The sequence below is a fragment of the Buteo buteo genome, chromosome 4, assembly GCF_964188355.1.
Source record: "Buteo buteo chromosome 4, bButBut1.hap1.1, whole genome shotgun sequence".
Lineage (NCBI taxonomy): Eukaryota > Metazoa > Chordata > Aves > Accipitriformes > Accipitridae > Buteo > Buteo buteo.
In genome coordinates, this window is record NC_134174.1 from 13,376,082 (window position 1) to 13,403,172 (window position 27,091).

Here is a 27,091-nt window from a genome sequence, read left to right on the forward strand (position 1 = left end):
TGCCTAGCAAAGCTTCACAGTTATTTCATAGAAACAAAAAGGGGACAGGGCCCCTCAGGAGAAAGATACACTGCTCCAAATTCATCTCAACGTTGGACACTTAAGTTAATATCACTATCAGCTCTCAAAACTAAACTGCATAAAAATCTCAAACATCCAAAGAAATCTGAGAGGTCCCTCTTCCTCTTGTATACTACACTTCAAACCCTAAACACTTTCCAGACATTGCCAATTACAGTGGGGTATCTAAACAGAAATATATTAAAGAATTCAGAAGAGAGTGATCATGAGGCCTCACAAGCATGAAAATGACTGCTAAATTTAAGGAGTTTGGCAGGGGGGAGGGGGAAGTGAGTCAAGCCACAGAGCACAAAAAAAAAAAGCAAAGGAAATAAAAGTAAACAGAAGGAGGAAACATTTAGCAGAAGAAAAAAAAGACAATCTAACTAGCACGATGCATGGTCCCAGCTCTAAAGGAGGCAAAAAGAAGATCCAAAACTTTCTCCAGCCTACTTTGGTAAGTCAGAATATGAAATGAGCATCCTATCGGATGCAAACCGAACTTAATAAGCCTGAAAAGTGCAATTTCTTGAAAACTTAGAACCTGGAAGTGTCATGCAACCCAAAAAAACCAAAGTTATCAGAAGAACCACTGGTAAATCCCCACCTGAAATCTAACCTATCTTTTTAAGACAGCAAGAGAAAGAAGGGGGGGGGAACACTAGAAGTAAAAACAAGAGCTACAGTACCATGTTCAGCTTTCCGCTCATATAGGGAACCCCCATCTGCAAGTTAAAAATACCAGTGTCATTTTGTAAGTGCTTGCAAACTAAGGCTTTCTTATCAGCAAATAGATCATTGAAGAAAAAAAATTAAGAGAAAGGGAAAAGGTACACAGAAATGGCACAAAACCCAGAAAAGATGGTGCATGCATCTGAATCACACCTTACAGCAAGTCTATGGACCAAACCAAAAAACTTGGGGCAGGTGTCATCTGATGAAGTGGGGAGTGGCTGAGCTGAGCTTTGCACTGTTAAGAAAACAATTTCAACTACGAACTGCTAGAGCAGAGTATCAGTTAAATGACTAACTGAAGCAGTACAGTCATAAACTGGAACAGCAATCATTTCCGTCTGATTCACACCATGTTTTAAAACAAAAATAGTTACACAACTTCTAATTCCACTATCAGAACGTACTTGACAAGTGAAATATAAGCTTATTTTAAACAGTCTAAACCTCGTATCTGCCGGATAAATCATGCATATGGCAAAATGTTCTTCCAGATTCTCTGCACGCTAGATCATCATCTCAGAAGGGTTCACTCAACTCCATTCATTTAATGAAACGCAAGCTGTAAGTAAGGCCTGGTTATGACTCGGCAAGTTAAAGGTCTTTCCAATGAATTAGAAGACCAGAGAAATCTGTAAATGAAGACTTGTTCAAGGAAAAAATAGAAAAATTTTAAAGAGCTTTAAACACATCACCCATCTTGGCTATAATCAAGCTTAACATCTTCCTATCACTTAGAAAAGAAATGTGCCTCAAAACTACGCTCTCTTACCTTGTAATCACTATCGCAAGCGAAGAACAAACATCAGCTCCTATAATCAGCTTTTTTGAATGGTAGGTGAAAAATCTCACAATTTCCTCCTCGGTGTCACTGTCCCTTTATCATCATCACAGTAATTAAACTAGAAATGGGAAAATGCTACTGGTACTGCTCAAAGTCCTATGACGACAGTTTTCCAAGTCCAGATCTCACATTCATTCATTCCGCATCATTGCGCACCCCGATTCCCTGTATTATCTTGTCTACACTGTCTCAGCAATCCCATGAGACAAATTTTGCCATGCTTCCCCCTGATCCCCCTAGCTTCATTCCTTGTTTTCTCCAGTACTAAGCTCTGTGCAGGCCCTCCCTCCCTCCCACCAAGGTAAAGCTCTTACTCTTACCATCATAACTGCTGTATGTAGCAGAGTATACACACAACTCACTGATTAGAAATGCGACTCCTCCCAATTCATAGACACTGGCACCCTTATCAGTACCAAGCTCAATTAAGAATTCCACTCCATCCCACATACCATGTGCAACGCATCTCCACTTTGGCTAGATGGATGGAGTTTTTCCATCTTCAGAGCCTCAAAACGATCAAGGAAATCTCGCCCATTCCACCTGCTTTTCTTTCGATAATATTGCCTCTTTTAGAGACTTCTGCACCTCTAGTCTCCTCATCTGCACAATTTTCTTTCTGGCAGGTGCAACACTGATACACATATCAGTTCTGAATGCTGTGAGAGAAAAACCATCAATACTGTCAATTCCGTGTTGCTGCTCATTTTCCATAGCACCACAAAAGCAAAATGGTTGTCTAACTGCAGACTCCAGGAACAGGAGACTGCACTTGTCTGCATTAGGTTGATTTTTAGAGAGTATTACCAGCTGCACATAAAACAGCTTCTATGAACTCATTTCATTACACCTAAAGAGACATATATTTCATTCCTACTTTCCGCCTATACATTCTGTGTGCGCAAGCCTCTCAGGTTGCTTTATTATACAAAATCCTCTAAAAAATTCACCCTGATGTTGTATCTGTAGGCCGCCTAAATTTTTCACTCTATCCCATCCTTCCTCTAACCTTCCTTGCCTCTCTACAGCAACTACGTATGCCTTTGCCCCAGAACAGGATCGGAATCACCTCTTACACCGTTTCTGCATGCTATTTCCTCCCTCTTTCATGTCAATATTTCAAATTCACTCATTCACTGCTGCAACCAGAGCTCCTATGGTATCTTCTCCTAGACTATGCCATAGTCCCAGCAATCCCAAAGCACAGGTTCTACCTACTCCAACCTCGCACCCTAATATATCATTCTTAGTTCTCCTCTGTACTTAGGATTCTGCATGCCCCCCCAGTCATTCTTTTCTCCCTACATCTTAACTGCATTTCTCCTTTCCTCTCTGAAAAGTCAATTATTCACAGGATTAACAGCACAAACCTGTTCTTTAATCTACAGTCAAATACAGAACCACTCTGAAAAGGCTGGCTGCTCTCAGCAGAAGACTCAGTGCATCCCTCATCTTCTTACAGCCTTCTCTGCAGAAATATACAGTAAGTTTTTCATTTATATAGGAAACTACGCCACGAAATTTTAGCTATAGGAACCACTTCGTCTAAACAGAAATGTGGAGACCCAAATACCAAAGAGGCATCATTTGCCTTGGAAAATGTTATTTGTTGCCTGTACTTAGGTTTTCAAGAAATAAGTGAAAGGTAAAAAGATCTGTTCTGAGCAAACAGCAACTAAAAGGCAAGTACTTGTGCCCGTCAGTCTATAAGTTCTGACAAAATATCCTTTCCAGAAACAAGGTGCAAAATCTCCTCTTTAAAGATGAATCACTGCTTCCAAGAGGGTTCAATTAACAATTATTCAATTGACACCATCAGCGCAATCATTTATTTTACCAATGTGCAAAAAAACCATTTCATCCTCTTACTGTAATACTGTTTTCAGAGATTTATTAGCATGAATGTGTAACACTGGTAGGAAACTATGAAAATCTGAGTGAATATGCTTATTATTTCCATAGCTTTGCTAGAAAGATATTCGGTTGAGTTTCTTAGCGGCTATCCTTGAAGACAAGGAGGTTTCACCAACATCAAACGTGTACTGACTATCATTTAAGACTTTTCCCAAGCCCTCTTTTGGACAAGAACTAGAAAAAAAAACTAAAATTAAATACTTGAAAGCACTGAAGTGACATACTTAAAGCCCCCTGTACCAGCAATCAAGATCCCAAGAACAAAATGATACAAGCAACACACTGACCAAAAAGAACAAGTAATTAAAAAAAGAAAGTCTCTGATTCATTTACCTTTGAGTACTAAGATACTAGTGGCAATTAGTGGAAAATACAGTAAGGCAGCCAGACAGCATAATCAATAGACAAAAAGGCACACTGGTATTAACAATTGTTCTCTACAAGCTTGCCTCATCCTTTAAGTACAGGTACCACAACCAAAGTAACCTAAGCCTACATAACAGCTACAATTTATCTTTCCTTTGAAAGAAAGGAAGTTTGCTTAAACTAGGTAATGGAGTGAATGTTTCAAGTTCTTCATACTTCAATGTAAATGCAAAAGCATCAACATCGGGTTAAGGTCACTGGAGACTGGGAAAGCACACACTGAAAATAAAAGCATGTATGCTTGTACTGTCTTCACATATTCACGTATTGCTTTTTACTTCCTAAGCATCTGCTGTTGATCACAGTCCTTAAGAACATAAGCAAGAATCTAGCCTAATATCTTGTCTTACCTGGTATGGCCGTTTTTGTCCAGCCCCATTAATAAACTGACCCAGCACTCCTCCCCTTCTCCTGAAGGCCTCGAGCATTTCCTGGAAGATTTTACCCCAGTGATCTTCAGAAATAAAGCAAACCTGAAGCAGCAACTAAATGAGATTTCAAAAGCCTACGTATCTAACTGCATGCTCTCCAGTACTCGATGCCTTAGCCTGTAAAAATTAATAACTGAATAAAGAACATAATTCAGGATTTAATTTTAAAACTGGGGTTTTTTTGTAGCATGTGGTCTTCCCCGTTTTTCCCCTCACAACGACAGAAATTCAGTTTTGTTCGCAGATCTCTAGTAAATTACTGGGCACCCTTACTTCCCTAATAGGTAGGAAAACCTAAGGCCTCTGGCAGCTTCTAGCTGACGCCATCGCTAACTCCACACCCCCTTTTTTGACAGGATTGACGGCAGACTAAGCCGCCGCTGCCTTCTCCACAAACTTACACAACGCCAGCGGTCTCCTACCGGGGTCTAGCACGCAGCCCACCAGCCTAGCTGTCCCCGGCTCTCTAGAGGGCAGGGCGGAGGGGGCGGACAGGTAAGGCCCCCGCGAAGCGGCACTGCCCCGGCCCCGGCGTCCTGAAGCGGGGCGGGGGCAGGCGGCCATTCTAACGGCTCGATCCGAGCATCACGACCATTTCCTGCTCCCTCACGGCAGCTGCGGCAGCTCCGGGCACCTTCACGTACAGCACCTGCCCAGCCCGGGCTTGCTGCCCCGTCCAGAGCTCCTCCAGCCTTCACCACCCCTCCTCCCGGCCCTGCCTTCCCGCCCCTCAGCCTCCCTCGGGCTGCGGGCAGCGAGCGCTCCCCCCCCGCTCCGCCGCGGGCCGCGCACCGCCGCGGCGCCCGCCCCTCACCTTTCGGCAACAGCAGCTTCACCTCTCCGTTCTCCTCCCGGCCAGCCGCGCTCAGGCCCCCGCCGCCATTTCCCACCGCCGCGACCACGGGCAGGGCCCCGTGCTTCCTCCTCTCCTTGTCCCGCTTTTCCTTGGGCCTCTTCGGCTTGGCGCTCCCGCCGCCAGCGCCGGCCGCCCCGCCGCTACCGCAACCTCCCGCCTCGACGGCCAGAGCCAGGCGGTGCCGGTGGTGGCGGTGCTGGTGCTGCTGGTACGAACAGGAGGGGGAGGCGGACGACGGCAGCAAAACGGCGGGCGACAGCAGCTTCCGGGGCAGCTGAGAAGGGAAAGCGAAGCCCCCCGCGCTCCCGGAAGGGCCGGGAGGGAGCGCGGGGAAGCCCCACGCCGCGGGGTTGCTGTAGCTCGGCACGACCGCTGGCAGCGGCAGCGACTGCTTGCCGCTCCCACCGTTGCCGCCGCCACCACCGCCCCCTTCACCGTTGACGCGCTTCGCGCCCTTCAGGCTCCTCTCATCGGCTCCCTTCATCTTCTTGGCGGCTGGCTGGGACCCACGGGAAACCTTCGCGTCCGGGGCCGGCCTGGCGCCGAACGGCTCCTGCTCGGGCGACGCCGCGCCACGAACAGGGCTCGGCGGCTCCGCCATTTTGAGCTCCTGCTTCTATTTACTCTCGGCTCGCCTCAACCGACAGAACCGGGAGGGGCGGGGGGCGCCCCCGCCTCGCCCAATGGGCAGGGGAGGCGTCGGAGAGACAGCGGGATCGGCCAATCGCAGGGCGAGGAGGGGGCGGGTTCTCAGGCGATTGGGGCCGGCGGGCTCGGCTGAGTGCGCAGTCGGAGCGCGGGGGCAGGGGAGGGGGCGCCGCTGTGGGGGCGGGCGCAGCTGCTCGGGGACGGGAGCGGGACGGGGATGGCGGCGATCGGCCGGGACCGGGGTCAGGGCCGGGACCCCGCGGGTGTGGCGGGGAGCACCCCCCGCGCCGGACGCCCTCCGCTGGGGGGGGGGGGGCAGGGCGGGCAGCCGCCCCGAGCAACGGCGGGCGGGGCCGGGCCGCGCCGTGGCAGCCGGAGGGAGAGCCCGGGCCTGAGGGGCCGCGTCCCGGCGAGCCCCTTCTCGGGGATCCGGGTGGTCGGGCTGTGGCGCGTTACGGCGGGTCCTGGAGGCGCTGGCGAGCCGGGAGCTGGTTTCCTTTAACTCCTCGGGTTTGGGGCTTCCCCGCTGCCGCCCGGTACCGCTGGCTGAGGGGACGGCGGAGGGGATCCCTGCAGCCCCGCGGGCTGCTTTCCTGAGAAAAGCTTTTGCTCAGAAACACGGCCGTTGCCGGGAGGGTCCGCTGGCGGTAGCCGTGAGGTGAGGTAGCCAGTCTGCGGCGCAGAGGCTGCCGCAGCGCGGGGGATCCGCCTGCTGTCCCGGAGCTGCCGGGGTTCCTTCAGAACCACGCTTGGCGCACAAGGCTGAGGTCGCAGCGGCGCTTGCGGCTGCACCCGGCTTCTCCACGCTCTGCCGGGCAGTCGGAGGAGGTCAGCTTACGGCCGGGAGGAAGGCAGACGCTGCGGGGGTTGGCTGCTGTGTGAGATGCCGTCCCACCGGAGCGGTCCGGTGTCGGTCTCGTCGGCGAGATCGCCGACACCCGCCCGCTCCGCTGAAGAGGTCGCGCTGCTGCTTCCCCCAAAGCACAAGGCAGCACGGCCGGTAACGCGGAGTTTATCCTCACAGATAGGAGCCCCCCAGCCAAGCCTTTGGCATCTACCGCTGTCGAGGTGCAGACTGAAATTCTCACAAGAGCTAGTGTAAGTGGGAAGTGGTCACAGAAATACACAGAAGGTGAGCCCTCGTTTCCTGGAGCGTTTGGAGTGCCAGTCTCCTACTCCGGTCAGTCGTACCTGCAAGTCCCCTTGTTGCAGTGGAAAGAACAGAGTAGCTACCACCTGAAACTACCCAACAAACTGCTGCCAAATCAAATTGCTCTGTGAAGTGCTGCATGTGATGTATTAGCAGGCAAACAAGGTTTTGAGATTAGATTTTTTTTGCTTCGCAAACCATCTTCATTTGAGCTGCAACTGATTGGCCTGAGAATAAGCTTGCTCCTAGTACTTTGCCTCATTTCATTTTTCGCAAATTGTAAACCAGGCTGAATTCGGTTTAATCTTCATCTCGACAGCAGTGAAGAATATCCTCAGTGAGCCTGTGTCCTTAAACTGTATTTATGGGCATGATGGGGAAAATGGCATCTGCGCCAAAGCACAGGAAGAACATTTCACAGCATGTATTTGAGCCGTAGTCAACTAACATCCAATCCTAGACTGAAATCCAGGTACAGATCTTCCCGTACATACGTAGGCTGGAATAGCTACAATAGGCCTATGAGTACGGAGGTCATCTTCAGCTCCCTCAGAAATTTATTGCTTCTATCAGCAGGTGAAAAAAAACTGTGCATTTTAATATCTCTAGAAAGAAGCTGTAGGCACCTCATAGCACTGTCTCAACCTCACAGGCTTTACAACCCAGTTCATCTTACTTCTGTGCTGGTATTGATACCAAATCAACAGTATATTAAGATCATTCAGTAAACTTATACTTCAGATAAGCCACCATTATGTTTTCACACTCTCACTTTTGGGGGCATTGAAAAACAGAAGGACAGCATTTCCTGAGGGCTTTGATCTTTAACTTAAGTAAATGCTAGAGCATGTTTTTGGTCCAAGAAACTTGACCACAACCTCTCTGAAATGCCAAAGTCGCCTAGGAGTACCACGTCACTTTTCTCCATGTGGCCCGCTTAGCAAGATTTATTAGGCTAATTAGGCTAGATAGCTATATAAATAGCTGACTATCTTCAAACGTGTGCTTACATTAATGTAGTTAAGAAGACAAATCTTCCTATTTCTGAACTTACTGGACATGCTGGATGTCTACAAAAAAATGCATTGAATCTTAATGCAACATACAAATGTGAAAATAGACACAAAGATAAAACTGGTGGAGGGGGAGTCATAGCCCAAAACTAGATGTAAAAACTGACACGTAAACTAATAAATGTGCAGCAAACTTTAACAGACAGCTGACAATATGCTACTAAACTTCAATCAAGCTATTGTTTCCTTTGTTGAAGTAGTATATCATGCTTGTAAGCATAAACCACGTTTTTATTAGCAAGTTCTTCAGAAAACTCAACTGGAACAAGATGACAGAGTACCTATTCAGTGTAATTGTTGCTTGTCGGAAAGCAGTGTGACTAATGTTTGGAGGTTTTCTGCTGCTATCTCATACCCATTTGTCAGCAAGGAAAATTACAGGGCGCTTGAAATTCAGGAGCCAGCCCTGTATTTCAGATCCCACAATCCTGCTGCTGCTGTGTGGTGGCCAGCCTGGCAGGCACACTAGAGAAATAGGTGTTGTCCCTGTCACTTGTCACTGATCACACAGATGCATTAAAGTGCTATGCTGTACCTATGGTGAGCACGCATTCCATAATACTTAAACCAAATTTCAGTATGTCTTCCTTTCTACTTCTTTTTACTTTAATTAATCCTCTGGACACTAGTGCATACACCACAGACAGACGCTTGTGAGCAAGACACAGACAAAATAAGAACCACCAAAAATGCTTCAGAACAAAAAAATGTCTTTGAAAAAAAGGGGGTAAATACAAGCAATATACCTTGCATAAAATACAGGTTAGAATCACAAATTTATTCTGAAGTTAATTGGAAACAGCAAAATATATATGCTTATAATAAAATTATGCAATCTCGAGAAACACCGTCAAAAACATTGCCACTAAAACCATACTATTATAGAGAAATGTAGTAGCATCTCGTGTCACAACTCCAGTCCCCCTGCAGTGACTGCACAGAGATTTATGAACTCAGAGAGCCTTTGTGGGGATCGGTCCTTGGTGGAACGACTGCAGCATGGAACAGAATCCATAAATACAGAGAGCAGAGAAGCTGATCTGTTTTAGTAGAAGACTTCAAGCTCATTGTGGAAATGATACCAATATGCTTTTCTCTATAATTTTATACGCACTTGGGGAAATCTCTGAAGATTTTCTAGACCACAAAAACGCAAAAGAGGCAAAACCAGAACAGTAAAAATGCCAGCCACACATCAGTCCAGTATGGAACACGCATTAAGGATAAGCTTACCTGAGTGTTGCCTTGCTTATTACAAACACGTTGTCATTTTAATTAGAATAATTATGAAATGCTGATATAATTGGTTATTAATCAAAACATTTGTTTAAATACCTGTCTTGTTTCAGCAACTAAGGAAGCTAAACAAGTTAAAGTATATGCTCACCTAAACTGTCAAATTTCAGATGTCCCCTATAAAATAAAAAGCTATGTGTAAGTGCTGTACACAGATTGAGTTACACTGTTTTGGCTTTATGCTCTTAGCTGCCTACCAAAGTGATGCTCCAGAACCTTAATCAGGTCTCCAAATAGAAATACAATTTTCAGAAACATTATTTAATCTCTTTATAGTTTCAACAGTTTGCTTTCCCTGCACTTACTTCCTTGGTTTGGCATCTGTTCAGTTCCCAATTCAAGCATGGAAATAATTGTGCCAAGAGTAAACTGAAAACATTTGATAACACTTAGACACTTCCGCTGTTTTCTGTCTGCAAAATTAGCTAAGTGGAATTTTTAATGCTATTCATTTTTTCTTACAATTCATTAAAAGTAAATTTATTCACCTTTGGAAACAGGTGAAAACTAGCCTTCTTATGTGCACAGAATGTACTTATAAAGGTAGTTTCATCATGTAAAACTATGATTTGTTTTAGAAAAGCCTCATTTTCCATAGTCAAAGTTTTCAGAACAACCAGTGGCATACCCAAATTCTTCTGTAATTACCACCCAAACAGTTGAACTAAATGACACAGTCGGGACTAACTTGGTGCATAACTGGGAGCTGCCGACAGTGTAACAAGCCTTGCTGCAGGGGGGTAAGAATTTCCACCCCACCGTTGTCCTTTGCAAGGGACAGTATCCCCACACCTAAGCAACATGAATGTGCAGCCTAGTGTCTTCAGTTAAACAGGTGACAGTGAGGCTTATACTAATACTAAAAGGCCTTTTTTTTTTTTTTTTTTCTTTTCACAGAAGCAGCTGATGTCTCTTTTTCTGACTGCTCAGGGGTAGTGGGTTAGACACTTGGAAGAGGGGCAGAGCAGACAACTGGGAACAGTAATGTTTTTTATTACACTGTTCATCTGCCAACACTTTGTAGAATCCATAAAAACCGCAAAAGGGAGTTTACACTTCAGAGAGGACCTACAATGATTGTTTCTTGTTTAATGTTTTTTCAAATAGCTACATATTACTGTTGGAACAGCTCTTCAGTCTTTATAACATTTTTTTTCTCATGTGTTAAACATGTGAAATGCCTTAGCTTCTATATTTCTTTTTTGAAGTGTAATAACAGTCACAGCAATGGAGCAAACTTGGAAAGTATTGATATACACAATTTCAAATTATATCTTCTTGCAGTTGAAAAAATAATTTGCTTTGCTGTTGTCTTCATAGCATCCAAAATATTTAGTCTATTTGAAAGGTCCTTAGGATTTTTCAATACAAAAGGAACATAATTAATGACTAAAACTTGGGAAAATATGGAAACAAGAGGATGCAAGTCAAGCACAACTCTATTTCCTTGCATGGAGGTGGGGGGGGAGTGGATAAAAGTCTTGCTCATTTTCGTATTTCAGTAAAAATTGAGAAAATAATTTTCTTCAAATGAAGCTGCTGGTTTGCGACTGGAGTTTTTGCAAATTAACACCCTCCTCACTACCATTTGAGGTACCTGATTTCTCTTCTGGTCTGCACAGATCTATACAGATAGTTACACAAGTAGTCATTTTTTTCATTTCCCTTAGAATCCACTACCATTATAGCTACCTTCACTTAAATTCCTTCAGAGTCCAACCACTCTTAAGATTTATTCACCATATCCTGTCTGCATTTTTAAAAGTACAATGCAGAGCCTAAACCTTGCAGTATATATACCAGAGCTGCTAGAGCAAGACTGCAGTTGGCCCTGTCCTTGGTGAACAGGAGGCCGTAGGAGAAGGGCTTTTTCTGTAGGCAGCGCTCTGGAGGGCCATACCTGGAAATCACCCTCTTTTCCTCTGGTTGGTGCTCTGCCTGTGGGCCACTCCGAATGACCTGCAAGTCATCTCCTTTGCTTAAGCAGGCACAGGAATCAGTATCTATTTGCTATGACACGGAGTTAGAGTGGCCACATTTCCAGGAACAAATAAGCTGAACTGTATCCGCCTGCACTTAAAATAGCCCCATACCCCATCCTTTCTTTCATATCAGCTTGGGAATTCTACAGGAGTCTTGCAACAGGAGAATCTGGGGGCTTCACAGCTGATTGTGGTTCTAGTTTGGTTTTGACTAAGGGCTTTTTTGGTTTAAGTTTTAACATAACCTCTGTTAACAGCAATGCTGAATAATTCTGTAAATCCTAGTTTTACAAATGTCCTCATAGTATCATGTCCTTCAATCTAATCATTTGTTGTTTTACTGACACAGTGAAAATACCAAGATATTTTTGAAAATTAGGATGCATTCACAAGATCTTTTTTAAAAGTTCAACATTGCTTAGGTTTTAGTCAAGCTCTTCCCAAGCAGTCTACAGTCAATTACAGTCCCTGTTACTCAGTCAGTTGCATATGCCTACATAACCTACCACCCCTTCCTTATTCTTCTTTAAACTCTGAATGTAGATTTTCAAATCTTTGCATGTAAAGGGTAAAACTCATGCACAGTATAGGACACAGTTCTTCAGCTACCAGTCTCTCTTGCCATATACCCTAAACAGCTCTTCATTTGTTCCTGAAGTGCAGTCCCTTCACAAACTGGGGTGAGAAAGTTACAAGTTCATAAAATCAGTTTCGTTAATACCAACAGCATTTTCCTGCCCCTTCTTACTATTTCTAACTGCTCCTCAGTTGGCACTACCCAGTAGGTCCAGCATCAGATGTGTGCTAAAATATGCTATATAGACATGTTGAATATTTTGTCTTATAGAGACTGTAGCACAAACTTGCTCATGTAGACCTTTGAAAGTGACAAAAGTAGGGTGTTGCATAGCGTAAAAGCAGAAAAAATCCCCTTACAATGTCCAATCTATACAGTGATTTCTGGATGTTGCTAAGCTAAATTATAGAATATCCATTGCTTTCCACTGCATATTTCAGAAAAGTTAAAGTCACTTGAACAAAGTACTACTTCAGGGGATGACAACAGATGATTAATTATCAGGTTCTGTGGACAACTCAGAGTGAACCAGCTGAACAAACAGAAAGGACAGCTGCCATCTAGGACAGGTAGCACTGAGGGAGATGACTGCAATAAGGCAAGTTTCACAGTTGTACTCTGAAGGCCACAGAGCGAGCTACAAGAGTATTAATATTCTGAGAGATCTATCTTCATCCAAGTTAAATCCAAGATTCCTTCAGCCCATGCAATCCAGGGGAGAAATCCCTTGGTGAGTATCTGTAATCCCTAGTCTGTGATGCTATGGCTTTGGAAACGAGAAAAGGTAAAACTCTAGTGAAGTACTGTCAAAGTCCCCTCTAACTACAGGTTGAGAAAAAAATTGGCAGCTATCAGTACTATTGAGGTAACATTTAGAGCTGTGCATAACATTTGTTGGAGAACCAAATAGGACAGTGTCAAATCTGTGGGATCAGGAGCAATAAAACCCATTTATGTTAACAGGGCTAATGCAGCAAGGGACAAAGAAACAAGCAGGAAACTTTCTGCACTGTTTTCTAGAGCTGGAGTGTGGTATCCATGCATGGGTAGGTATGCGACACCTACAAGCCCAGCACTTCCATTACTTTTCAGTTTCAGAATCTCTAACCTTCTTCCCCCATCCCCAACACAAACAGAAATGCAATAGGAGCCCAAGCTGGACCAAGGGAAGATGTTGATTTGAAGCCAGATGTTCTCCAGCTCAGAAGACTCCCCCAGGGCTCAAGTGTGTGAGGATATTTTCCCAAGAGAAAAAACAGTAGAATTGTGTCTAAACAGGCATCACAACCGCAACTCTGCTTCTTAACATCCTTTCAGAAAAAAAAAAAAGTGTAGTAGTTGCAGATTTGCTGCTTATGAAAACTTTAAAACAGCCTACATCTCCAAAGCAACAATCAACACGAGGGAATGCTGCCTTGCAGAAGGGAAAAACTTAAAAATAACCATTTCAAATGAGTCAACTCTAATGGTAATACAAAGGAAAAAAAATTATGGTCTGGGGCCCCCAGCATAAGACAGACATGGACATGTTGGAGCAGGTCCAGAGGAGGGCTGCGAAAATGATCAGAGGGCTGGAGCACCTCTCCTGTGAAGACAGGCTGAGAGAGTTGGGGCAATTCAGTTTGGAGAAGAGAAGGCTCCAGGAAAACCTTATAGCAGCCTTCCAGTACTTAAAGGGAGCTTACAGGAAAGATGGGGAGGGACTTTTTACAAGGGCATGTAGTGATAGGACAAGGGGTAATGGCTTTAAACTGAAAGAGGGTAGATTTAGATTAGATGTAAGGAAGAAGTTCTTCACTGTGAGAGTCGTGAGGCACTGGCAGAGGTTGCCCAGAGAGGCTGTGGCTGCCCCATCCCTGGCAGTGTTCAAGGCCAGGTTGGATGGGGCTTGGAGCAACCTGGTCCAGTGGAAGGTGTCCCTGCCCATGGCAGGGGGGTTGGAACTCGATGGTCTTTAAGGTCCCTTCCAATCCAAACCATTCCGTGATTCTATGAAAGGAAAGTCATAGACTCTCCCAAACCAAACTCTAAAAGAATACTTATGCCTTAACAAGGAATTCCTGTGAGTTATGCATATCCCTTATTGTTGCCAGAGTTAAAGTCAATAGCAAAGGAGAAGGACTGTATCACAGACCATGGATTTCCTTCTCAACCCCAGGGACACCAGAGGACCTGTGCATGGTCACTAGGAGTCATTCTGCCTTTACGAGGGGTGTACAGGTAGGGAACTAGTATGCACAGCTGGCCAGAAAAATTCACGTGCATCTAGAAGGGAATAAAGGCAACCCCCTGAACAATTGGTCTAAACATGACTTTCTTCCCTCTATTTCTGGCACTTTTTGCAATGGAAGCGGTGAGGTATTTCTCAATAGATTGCTGTAGTTTCTTTTAAAAACAGACATACAAATGGATTTCCTGATGGTTTTTGTTCCCCTATCCCTAGACACTTATAATCTAAGCTGTTTCAGAGACAGTTCTCTGGAGTACATTTAATTCTAGGAAATTCAGGTCTGGTGTCTTGGAGACTGGCACTTATTTGTAGAGTAGCAGTTTGTAAGTGTGTGTGTGTATATATAAAAAAATCCCAACCAGCTACTTAGAAGTAGCAGCTAATCTTTCACTGCTCACCTCAGCTTCTCACTCATATAAACAACATCTAAATGGAAAAATCGACAATAATGAGCTTTCTGTGTATTCATATATTTTATTCCACATTAGAGGCAGCAGCTCCTCAGATCAGTGGCCTCAGTGGTTCTGGGAAAGAGTTAATTCAAGACAAACTGCTGCAAGTGAAAACACATTTGCCATAATGTCCTTAGATTTTCTCAGATGTATCAGCATAACTGGAAAATAATTGTACCTGAAGTTTCTAGACCATAGGATTAGGAAAGCATCTCACAGAGACAGCAAGCTAGGTTTAAGTGGAAGATACTATACTTACTTCTCATTAGAACATATTTACATTAAGTCACCCAAAAATGTTTACATATACGTACTGGATGGCAGTTAGGGGCTTTGGAATCCATTCAGGATGGAACAAATAACATTAATGTAAATCTAACACATCACTATCAGCCTCGGATCACCATCTTGAACATGGGAGAAAACCTGGCTCCTCCCAGCCTGTTTACGTAAACTCACAATTATACCGTACATTGTTACTTGTACAGTCTTGCCCTGGCTCAGAGGCAGGAATGCTAAGCGTACGTGATGGATAGCCCCAGATTCCAGTAAACGTGTAGAAAGAATCATCTCACCACAGACTCTGGCCCAGAGTCTGCTCCAGGTGATCTCCTTCATGCTGGTTGTTTCTGACTCTTGGAAATAATGGGGAGGGAGGAGGATAAGGAGGAGGGGAGTAGAGGAAGAGAGGAAAACAGATGGAAAAATACCTCACACATACAATGGATCTTAATCACTGAAAGAAAAGACATTGAAAAGTGCTTGCTTGATACATCTACATAATACCACTGAGATAAAAATTAACTCCAGTGAGCCTTCTGAATCATGTAACTGAAGTGTGCAGTGAGTTTACAAGAAGTCAGGTACCCTGGTGTCCTCTCTCTCAATCTTCCTGGTAACGTATATTTTGGTGTCTAGCAATGCGGGGATTTGTTTCATTGTTTTAAAGACAAATTTAGATAGGCAGATGATGTGGTCTGTAAGAGCACCTGTACATTTTATGAGTTATGAGGAAGTCCCTAGAGCATGTCACATGCTCCAGAAGCGGTGAGGACAAGACCCCTGAATTGCCAAAACACAAAGCATTCAGTTCAGTGACAAATACTGGTCCCTTCCAAAATACTTTCCATGTGATCTTGGGGCTGTGGACCAAGAGAAAACCTGCACGTCTAGGAGCTAAACCTCTCCTGGAGGCAGGGTTGAGCTAGATCTTGTAGACTGATCTGGAAGACATATAAGAGCCATTCTGGCTTCATCACCCAGAGAAGGCTGGCAGGTGCCTGAAGTCCAGAAGAGACCTGCCTTCTTTCATTTTTTTAATTATAAGAATAGAACACCCCTGTCTTATGAATCAAGGAGTCCAAGAGCACCTTCCCTGTTGTGGAATAGCTGCCTGAGTGGGACTTCAGTTTTTCTAAACTGAAAATGTGAAAGGCAGAAATGATGGAGAAGTAAATTCAGGACAACTTTGACCGCCACGCAGTATCCAAACTGTAAAGAACTAAATCACTTGTAGAAGTATTTTTGTAGGGTCTGAAAATTTATTTCCCAAAAGGAAGGATTAAAAACAAACAAACAAACAACGAAACAACAAAAAAAAATCCACTTGAATGTTCTTTCCAGCATCACTAAACTAGTATCAGTTTGCTGTCTGAGAACACAGAAGGGGAAAGAGCTGCTCAGCAACACTTTGCAGAACTGTTAGGTGTCCCACTAGTCATAAAGTATAATAAAGGTTGATTTACTTTATCAGAATAATAACTTGTATTGCTTCCTTATCAGTGGTTTACATATCAACAGACATTTAGATAAATATGTATTCATTACAAGGCAACAGTATCATAAAGTGCCACTGTTGAGGTGTCACTCTGAGGTCTCAAAATCTACAGGTGAAAACAGATTGCTTTCTAAACTTGTCATTCTTCTTTTCCCCACCTCTCTCACCCACCCCAGGACATTTCAAGGATCAGCTTATCCTTTTTTAGGTCCCACCACCAATTTTTCTCCCACTCTGGGGAGTAGTAATCATTCCCAGGGCCTGATCAGCCAAAACCAAAAAGGCTGGTACACAATTGCACGTTTTTTAGAAACTCAAACCCCACCAATTTGTTTAAAGAAGCGTCTTCCTTGTGCTGCATTCCTGTTGCCCAACCACACCTCTTCTGCCCTTCTGAGGATCTTACAAAACTGGGAACCTGCTTAACAAGTTGACTTCAGCCTTTTATTACCCACAGGCAAAGACGGTTCCCTCCTTGTTCTTGCTATGGTTCAGCTCTTCCCACCTCTCTCCTCCTGAGCTATGTGCTCCTTGTTCTTCCCGACTCTGCCACACTCACTTCTTATCACACACCCAGCAGAGACCATGGTATTTTATGAACATGTTTTGGATCAGCTTCTCTATCCAGACAACTTGTTTCACTTCTGAAGGGCTCACAGATTACTCCCCACAGATCTCATGACCTGAGTTATGAGTCATTTTTTAATTAACTTTTATAAAAACCAACACAAAAGTGCTTTTTCCAAAAAGCCTGATAGAATGGACTGTTCACATCAACGGGAAATGTAACCCTAGATTCCTTACTGGAGTTCATGGTGATGGCTATTTTAGTTTTTAATTGTGTCTAATGAAATACAGATTAGAAACTACATTACTACTTTTTAAACAAAATTGCCAGCCTTTCACTGGTGGGTTCAACTGTGTTCAGATAACGGAGTAACATGTGGAATTTGACTGTACCAGACCCAACCTTCCCTCACTTACAGCAGAATAATTGTGTTCAGTGCATGCGAGAATGAACTCCTAAAAAGAGAAGTGTGCTGGGCAGTGGTGATAAAATGCGTAAGTGATATTACAAAGTTAATTATTCACCATAAAGCATATACAGCAAATGATGACACTATTTTGGAGATGCAGCAAGTAAAAGGAGAGCAGCTACAGCCAATGGACACCAGAGAGCTTGCACGTTTCCTCGGAAGATTTGTCTTTTTCCTGCCGCCTTCTCCAGGCTCACTTGGACAATGAATACACCGTTTAAAAAAGGTGAAAATAGCAAGAGAGCTAATAAAAAAAATGAACAAATGTAGCAAAAGATTTAAAAATACTCAGATTCATGAACCTGATTTTTTTTTTTTTTTTTGTCCTTCTGACATTAGACCAGAGATGTAGCAGGTGGAGGTGGAGAATATACTGGGATGGAACCACACACCAGACAACTTCTGGTGAAGAGTGAGCAGAGTCAGTAAGCAGAAAAGCTCAGCAACCGCCTTTGATACTCCATGTTTGAACAATGGGATCCTCTTTGAACCAAGTCTAGCTCTTCATTTGACTTGACAGTCAAGCTCTCCATGGGATTTTGGCCCTACCTACCCAAAAGATGAATTTTCTTACATGCCTGTGATCTTTTACACTAAGGACTGTAACTCTGTGGATCAAAATGGGAATTGTAGATGTGAAAGACAACTTCCACTTCACTAGCTGAAATTCGTGGAGCTCAGTCGCGCTGCCAAAGAGAGAGCTAACCGCTCTCCTTATGAGAGCCCCAGAACTGCAAACATTTACACGCATGCTTAACTCCACAGATGAATGGCCTCATTGAGCTCACTATGGCTGTTTACATGCATAAGTTACTCATGTAACTGTTTGCACGATTTAAGCCAAAATGCAAAACTAATTTCTTGCCTTGGCTTCACCACAGTAAGTTTTTCATACAGACACCCTATATTTTCAGGGGCAAGAATCAAGTGGTTAAAGAAACCAACTGTTACTGCAACAACGACTTAATAGACCAAAACAGAAGATGTTTTCAGCTAAGTCTCTTCAAGGAAAGACCGTTTACTCCAGAAGTTCAGACTGTGAGATTTGAGCACACAGGCAAACAAGATTTTATTTACTCACTGTTTTAAGACTGGGAATACTAAGCTTTTGCCACGTACAGTCTTAGAAGTGATGAAGTTCAGCATTTGGTACAGATCTTGAGGGTGATTGGGGATCCCACAGTATTGCAGCAGAAAAAGTATTTTCTAGCTCTAGCTGATGGCCCAACACTCAACAAATCTGTGTTTTGATTAAGTACACACATTGAAATGGTCAGAAAAATTCATGTCAGAAAGAGCCTGGCTATTGCTGAATACTACCAGGACTTACTACCCACTCTGCAGTCTTCCTCACTATCTTAACAGGCCTAAAATATGCTGAGGGTTCCAGCAGGCCAGTAGGTGCATTGCAGTGGCTTGCCCCAGCTACACTGTGTCCTAGTTTAATGCGTTCTTTGCATTTAGCCCTGCTTTTTAGCCCACACAACATAACCTTCCGTGGAAGCTATTTCAACTCCTCAGAGCTTGAAAGGCCCTTCTTTGGTGAAGAGCTGCTGTAATTGCAACTTTTTCATAGTGTTGAGGTGTTACTTCTCCCTCAAGCATCGAGAAAACTCTCAAAGTTGTAGTTGCATGCAATTGTATATGCTTGCATATTTGCTCAGTTACATGAAGCTGGCATTATCCAAAGTCCTTAACTCCTTGTTCCTCCTCAAACTCCCCATTTCAAGGTGATTTTCATTTCTAGTCTTTCTCTAGTCCAACCCTCTCTTGCTCAGTTTTCTCTGTCTGCTGCAGTGTGCCGGGGTTACGCTGCAGGCAAGAGCTTCATATTTAGGAGCTCCCCAGTGCTGTGGGCAAATCCCAGTTGAGTAGGAAAGCAGCTGGGACTGCACAGTGCCGAAAGCTGTACTAACCTGGCTGGCTACCAGGACTCAGCCTGCACCCCAAGCACACTTGCTTACATTTGTATCATCCAACTGCATTTGAGCTTTCACTACCAAATCACACCTATGGCAGCAGCAGCAACAATAAAACCCCTAGAAGCAGAGTTTGAGCATGGCCTCTTTAGTGCTGCTTATCATGCTTGGAAATAAAAAGATACTCAGAAAGCAAGAAGAGGCTCTGAATCAAAAGAAACAGCATACCGTAGAACCTGCAGCTGAGTGAGGGTACTTTTGCAGTTTGGCAACCAGGACAGGGCAGAAGCAGTCTGTTAGAAAGCCATGTAAGTAAGTGTACACTTCCAAAAACAACTGCAGTTCCATCAGGAGCACTAGTCATTTCATGGTATGGACAGACATGTACTGATCTCATATTCAATGTCAAGTGCAGGTTTTTAAGACTTTCAGACTGAATTAGCGAAACCCTGATGATGCTTAACACCTGACTTCGCAAGAAGCTATGCCCTTATTTCCAGCCTGTACATATGGAGAACCCTGTGATGTAGGGAGTTTACTTCTATACAGTTTATTAGAAAGTTTCAGCTTATGCTTTATCAATTTAAATAATTTTAAAGTGGTTTGCACTTATATTGCTACAAAAAGCCCTCAAGATAGTAAATCTTCTTGTCTTTGAGCCTGTAAACATCAGTGTCATGTCATTTCTATCACATCACCCTTCATTTCAGTCCCAGCCAACTAGGTTAATGTTCTCCAGTTCTGTATGTGTCAAGAGAGCCAACAGCTGCCATAAATATGTATTTACACATTGTTTGCATGTTGTTGACAGCAAAGAATATGATAAACCTTTGAGAAAGAGTGAACCAGAGCTTTCATACACATATCTTAATGGTAACATTCCAGACAAGGCTCAGAGGTCAAAATCACCTGTGTTTTGTAGTTCAGCTGGGAGTGGGAGTGAAGAGGCATTGAGCTAGAGAATTTTTCTTTATCTACGTTTGAGGGATTTTCACTGCAGGTCTACACAGATGTTCATCCTCAAAGAAAGGGAAGTAAACTTTCAATAAGTGTCTTAAACCTTCACATGCACAGCTTTAAGGGATAATGTGGAAGTGAGCTTTACACAGAAACAATTATGACAAGTGAGGGGTCCCCCTGTAGAAGCTGAAATACCTCTGATTCAGCTCCTCAAATCCTCCTTGACCTCTGCCCTCCCTTAACTGTAGGGAATCTCTAACTGCACCATTTTCTCCCACTGATTTACCTCTTTCACAACTCATATTTCTTCCATCAAATGCATGCATTTTTTATCTCTTCTCCTGAAGTTTTTCTGCTTGCCCTCAGTTCCATCCTAACCTTGATCTCCATCTTGCTGTTGTCTTTTGCTCTTCCCCTTAAAGCTATTCTTTTCCCTCACAATACACTCTTTAGTGTCTTTATGGGTGTGTGCACGTGGGCAAATGTAATGCTTGAGCGTTTTGCTCCCCACAACATTTAGTATTTATTTTCATTTTCACCTCCATGCTCACTTCTTGCGTTCATCTCCTGAAATTTTTTTTGGGCTATGTCCAACCTGGCTTCTCTCAAACCAGTTTCCAAAGGCTTTTTGATTTCAGACACATCAAATGCAGGATCCTTTTCCTCCTCACACTGTCCTGAAAATTATTCTTCCTGTGGCTCATGCTTTTTCTGACTTCTTTCCCATCTTTTTAACACTTTCAGCGTACTTCAGGAGAGTCCTCCCCCAAGCCTTCTAGCAGCATGGGCACTCCAAGTAGTCCCTAACAAACCCTACTATCACATAGGTGTTCTCTTACAATCCAGATTTGTCTCCTCCTGTACAAAGGTGTTACACAATTTCTTTTCTCTTTTCATAAGACACCTAGCCATCAGCTGAAGTTCCATTTGGCTTAATCGCACCTTTTCTCCTGTTTTCCCTTTCCTACCCACTTTCCTTATCATTGTGCTTGCTGCGACCATCCCAACCATCACTGATGCCTATTCCCTTCCACCTGGATTTCAGGTGCTCCGATTTGGGCTAGTCAGATCTTGCAGGTCTTTCCTGCTGAACATGTAAGACCTTATCTTCTCAGAATTCTTGTCCATCTCATTTCACCTTCACAAATAAAATGTCTTGCTTATGCCCATGAGAAAACAGCTGCCCTCCAGACTTTTGCTAATTGCATCATTTATCCTCATCTTACCTCTTGCTCTGCTGTTTTCCATCACACTTAACAGAACTACTTGTTTTCAGCTTCAGTGTCCTCCACACCCTTACTTTTGCCCTTCATGCTGTTCTAAGAGATCAACTTTTGCATGACTGACCTGTCATGCCAGCCTTCATGGTCCTCTCCAAGTTTTAAGGCCAACCTTACAATTTCTTCCATGCTGCCTCTCAAGTTTGCAAGTTTCCTTCAATTCTTCTAAAGCCATTTCACTGTTTGTATTCCTCCTCTAAGAATTTTCCTTGACTGAGACACAACACAATCTTGTTTAGATTGCATGTGTCATTTTTATTTCCACCACAGAGTGCTACCACAGATTCCTTGCACTCCTGCCCGTGACTGGGGGGGGGCAGGCAGGAACCCATATCCTTTTTGCTTTGTACAGCCTTTAGCACAATGGGTCCTGGTCAGAAGCCTGGCAGAGGCTTTAGTGCAGTCCCACAACCCAAGGTTGTAATGAGCACCATCTGCAAGCACCTTGTATACTTTCTAGGTCCTGTATGAGAAGGGCAAATATAAATAATAGGTATGCAACTGAGGGACAAAGAGAAGACATACCAAGGAGTGACTAGCACAAAAGCTACCTCAGCCTGAGAAAATTAATAACTGACTTGTGCAGGCATTTAGGGACATTTAAAGCAAGCCTGGCCACCAACGCAGCAGTCAAAGCTGTTTTCCTTGAAGTGATGGGCCCAGAAGCCCTTTGCTGGGCAAGGCAAAGTGCCTTCCCCAGGAGGAAGAGTCACACTCTCAGTTCAGAAGTGCCAAGTCTGGACTGAAGGTTATTCCTTGGCCATATGCCAAATAATTTTCTTGTCATTGCTGAAGTAAATTTACAGTTCTCTCCCCTGCTGCAAGACTGCTGCTTTCTAAAGATCCAGCACTCTTCCGCTGTACTCCCCTGCTTGCACTTGACCTTCCTGCCTGCTACTGCATTACTGATTTACTAGTAAGGGCAGAGAAACTGCTATTTACTACAGCTAAATAAGACAAACTGTTTTGACAGATGTACTTGATGTCACATGGGAGATGAAAAACAGCAGACTACTACGTAACCAAAGTTACATCAGCCCACATTTATGTACCAGCCAAAAGAGAACCGTGTTCAAACCAAAACCAATTGCTTTAGGAAAGTATGCAGCTTTCCATCAGCTGCCTTCCTACCCAGGATTCGTATGCAGTTTCTTGGCCCACAAGCTCCTGCAAGGCTAAAGAAATTCACTTTTAGGTAACTTGATACCCTGGAAAAACATGAAGATAAGAAAAAGGAAGTCACTGCATGATCATTTCAGGTATTTACACTTTGTACTTAAACTTTGTTTAGGAGTAAGCTACCTCTGCTCTCTCCAGTTGAGCTGCATGAGTGAGAAATAATAGTTGGGAAAAAAATAATAAAATAAATACTGTTAGGATACACTGTGTCAATTTTCTCTTTAAATTGTGTCATAGTATTTCTCTGTTGACTTGATGTTGTATTACACACAAAATACACTATATTCTCACCATGACCAAAACAAACCCCCAGAAGTCTGAGTCTTGGTCCCATACCAGTTATAACCTAGTGATCCAGCCCATGCGGCCAGTGGAAGGAAGTATCCCATGTAGGATTGTTTGTTTATGGTAAAGTCTGCAAAGTAAGACTTGAATAGAAGAAACCACTTGCACTTATGAATTTGGTCCATTTTCACCCATCATATCAGGTATTACATCTGCCTAAATAAGAGTGACTAACCTGGCCACAGAGACACAATACCAGATGGCTAAAAGGAAGAGAAGACACAAATGCAGATGCAAGATTTAGTCAAAATAAAATTTGGTGCAGCAAAATACCAAACAACTAAAATCCAAGACAACTACTGGAAAAAAGGCACTCTTCTCATGGTAGTTGGAAAAGAAATGAATTAGAGGAAAATGTTGAGTCAAGAGAGAAGGTGGGAGGAAAAGAGCTGTAAGCATCCATGGAAGAACCAGCACCAGGGCAGGTGCCCACGTTACCAATCTCTTGGACAAGATGACAGGGCTACTTTGCTTCATAAGCTCCTGTTAACAAGGTCAGTAAATCAGGTTAGTATTCCATCAGGCACCGTACACTTAAGAGGTATGATAGTTACCAATTCAGTCTATTGACCTGCAAATATTCCTATTATGGGAGAGGAGGAAGAAAATACTTTCAGTTAAATATATCAACATAAATGGACAGTTACTCAATTAGACAAATTCAGCCTGACTGCAACAAAATCCGGTTATAGCTGTGCATGTATTTTTGCCCAAAAGATACTGGTTTGCCTCTGGGTAATATTCATAATGGAAATATTCTATGTTAAAGCTTGAGTTCATGAATTTGAAGTAACTTGCTACATTATAAAACCAGTTTGTATTCATAACTACTTATTGTGACTTGTTCAAACTTTTTTTTTTTTAAGGTTAAAATTGATCTTTAGTACACCTTGTGTTCTCTCCTGAACACACCTCACAGGCAGCAGTCTTGGCTTTCTGTCCTTCCCACTCAGAAGCATCATCCAACTACTCTGACTAGATCTCAGAGATACTCTTCTCCCTTTTCCACCCTTACTACTGCTCCCACTGCCTTTGCAACACATAAACCCTTTCACTCCAGTGGTCTGAAAGCCAGCAAGTCAGTTACTAAACTCAAATTACACTTTCAAATTTCTTTATTCTTCTATTCCCCTGCTGTTAGTACAAATCAGCATAAACAAAAATAACAAAAAAGCCTTTATGTCTGGGTCATTATACCTTAGGATATCCTCGCCAGTGTTTGCAAACTTTTCTTAACCCAGCTGAACTGCCAAATAAGACTGGGAGAAACACGGTCTTGTTTGCTGTGTGCTCTGTGTGGTCCAAGGCTTATCACCTCCTTAACGCTGACAATCCATTCCCTCCTTCCAGCCAGGAAGTCTAAGGCTTAGCTCTCATTTCTTCTGTGATCTAGCAGTAGAAGAAATATTTTCAGACTGCAAATCATAATAACAAAAAAGCAATTTTTATATTGTTTTTTCCCTGGATCTTCATGATCTTCACTTTTTACTAGCTTATTCCCTTGCTTCAACAATCATAACTGTTCTCGCCAATTGTCATCAAAACATCTTAACCATCTTACATTAAGCCGATACGTTAATCAAGAGTTGAATAAATTACGCATGGCTACAGCTGGATTGTGGGTTGTCTGCCTGGCACAAGGCCAGATAGTCTCAGAAGTGTCCAGGTTACACAGAGCTTCCCTAATCTCAATTCTGCCTCACAACCATCTTCCTTACCACCACCTCCTCAATCCTCAGGTACGCCAAAGAGCAGATGCTCTAAGATACAGTCATTGCCCAGCTCCTTCTTTGGAGCCCAAAGCTTCTGCTCAACTTTGATGAAAGTGGCTTTAATTGCTGTACATCTCTCCTTCCACATCCACAAGATAACACGAGGAGCCACTTGTCACCAGCAGTACAGTATTATCAAGTATGTGAAAAGCACAATGATATAGATGAGATACATTATTGTGCTAAACGACCTTGAAATAAACCAGCAGTGGTAACACTACTCCATTAAAAACATGGAATTTGTACTTACTATATATGAAAGCATAAGTGGCCACTTCATACCAAGTGCTATGTGGCACAGTGGGAATTACAACCTGAAACACAGTTTAATCCTCAAATGCAGATATATGTGTTCAGTTGTCAGTAAAAAAACTGTTTAAAGACAGTATGATCTACAGCTACAAGCAACGACTCCAGCAGCCCAGTCACTGTGTCACACTTGATCTGCAGTCATGCTTTTAGAAATTTGTCTCCAAAGAAATCCAATCTGAGATTTCAATATACAAAACCCCAGAGGTAATTCTTTGAGATTTTTCATTGTTCTGCACAGTTCCCAAGTTAGAAACTTCTTTAAGGAAAACTACATGTAAATGCAGCAGGCTTTCCTAACAGATAAGTAAGAAATAAAAATGCTCAAGTAATGCTCTGATTACTAAGAAGTAGAAAGCTACTTGCCAAATCAATACAAAACCTAAAATATGCTGCATAATAGAGATGAGCAATGATATTAGTAGAGGTCAGCTTTCTTCTGAGACTTGACAATTTACATTTCTAAAACATGGAAAACTCATTCTTCTCTTGATGTGATAATTTACTGCAGGATGTATTCAATATTAATACATGTAGAAAATTTAATAAATGGAATATTAGAAAATATTAGAAAAATACTGAAGGAACAAGTCAATGCAGTGGTTATTAAGAAGAATAGCTGGGTTGAGTAGTGTTACTGGTTCTTTGCTACAGTGATCAAGTCAACTGTATGCCTGATAAAAGCTTTAGAGACTGAAGTTGAAGACTGCTTTTGGAAAAAATAACATGGAAGACTGGAGCTAAATGAAAGGAAAGATTATTCTGTGATTGATTTCAATACATGTATTAAGTGACTTGGTCTAGATCTGTATTCAGTGATAATTTGCAAACTAATATAATAATATAAACCCCTTTAAATGCAATTTCAAATAAACCACAGCAAAGAAGGGTCTTGTTTTTTGAAGAAGCTGTTAAGACTGGATAACATTTCGAAGTTACGATGTGAAACTATCCAGCATACAGCACCCAACCCTGTGCTTATCGCTGTACCACCTACAAGGGTAGATACAGAAAGTAATGACATTGGGCAGGTTTTGCCTTGCACTTAAATCTGTAAGTTTACCTGAAATGAACTAGGTGAAAATATAAATCTCATATGAATGTAAGCAGGCAACAGTGAGTTTTAAAACAGGTCTGTCAAAGGATACAAAAATCCATACAGGACAATCGCAGTTTCATGTTGCTAAAGCAAAGAAAGGCTGAGAACTTTCCATGATGAACTCAGTCTGGAATATGATCCAAATCCATGCAAATCTAAGGGAAAAAATATGAACCTGGATGCAGATGCACTTTAATTAAACATTACCAGATGGCCTGTATATAGTGCGCAAATTTTTGTCAGCCCTTGTTCTAACTGAAATTCAAACATGGAAAGCAGAAAATCTACAATCCCCACAGTTCTGTATTTTCTTGGTAGAGAAATATGGAAATGATCCTTAAGAACTACATCCAAAACATATTTGGAAATTTTCTTGTTTAACAGTTGTTTCAAAAAGTTACGATGATTTTGACTGTCCAGTGGTGATGACAGCCCATCATGCATTACAAAACCACAGGAGATCCATAAATGGGGAAGTCCAAGCTAATCATCTCCAATGCAGGGGAAGGGGAACAAAGTTCGGGCCAACTTTATTCTGCCAACTGCAAGATGTTCCAGCTGCCTGAACTGTTTACAAAGCAGAAATCTAGTTGATATAGGTTATCCCAAATGACATAAATCATTGAAGTATTTATTTTTAAATGAATAATTGCAAAACTATATCCATGGGAAGTTAAGATAAGTATTTATAGTGCCTACAGTTCTTTGAAAGAGCTCCCCAGCTAGGCAGTCTGTCATGAGTA

At 42.9% G+C, this 27,091-nt stretch overlaps 1 protein-coding gene and 1 long non-coding RNA gene across 6 annotated transcripts in view; one reads left to right on the plus strand and one right to left on the minus strand.

Moving 5' to 3' along the window:
- RSBN1L (round spermatid basic protein 1 like) overlaps positions 1–5,911 on the minus strand; it is a 58,009-nt gene extending 52,098 nt beyond the window's left edge. For all 3 annotated transcript variants that reach the window (XM_075024762.1, XM_075024763.1, XM_075024761.1), the window contains exon 1: positions 5,222–5,911. In XM_075024762.1, coding sequence (XP_074880863.1) covers positions 5,222–5,864 — 643 coding nt within the window. In that variant the 5' untranslated portion in view covers positions 5,865–5,911. The remainder of the gene's footprint in view (positions 1–5,221) is intronic.
- LOC142029770 (uncharacterized) overlaps positions 4,770–27,091 on the plus strand; it is a 29,851-nt gene continuing 7,529 nt past the window's right edge. Inside the window, exons 1-2 of one of the 3 annotated variants that reach the window (XR_012650019.1) lie at positions 22,389–22,903; positions 23,312–23,675. This is a non-coding gene — a long non-coding RNA (uncharacterized LOC142029770). Of the gene's footprint in view, positions 4,903–22,388; positions 22,904–23,311; positions 23,676–27,091 lie in introns of those variants that run through there. The other 2 variants (XR_012650021.1, XR_012650020.1) reach the window with 2 other exon arrangements.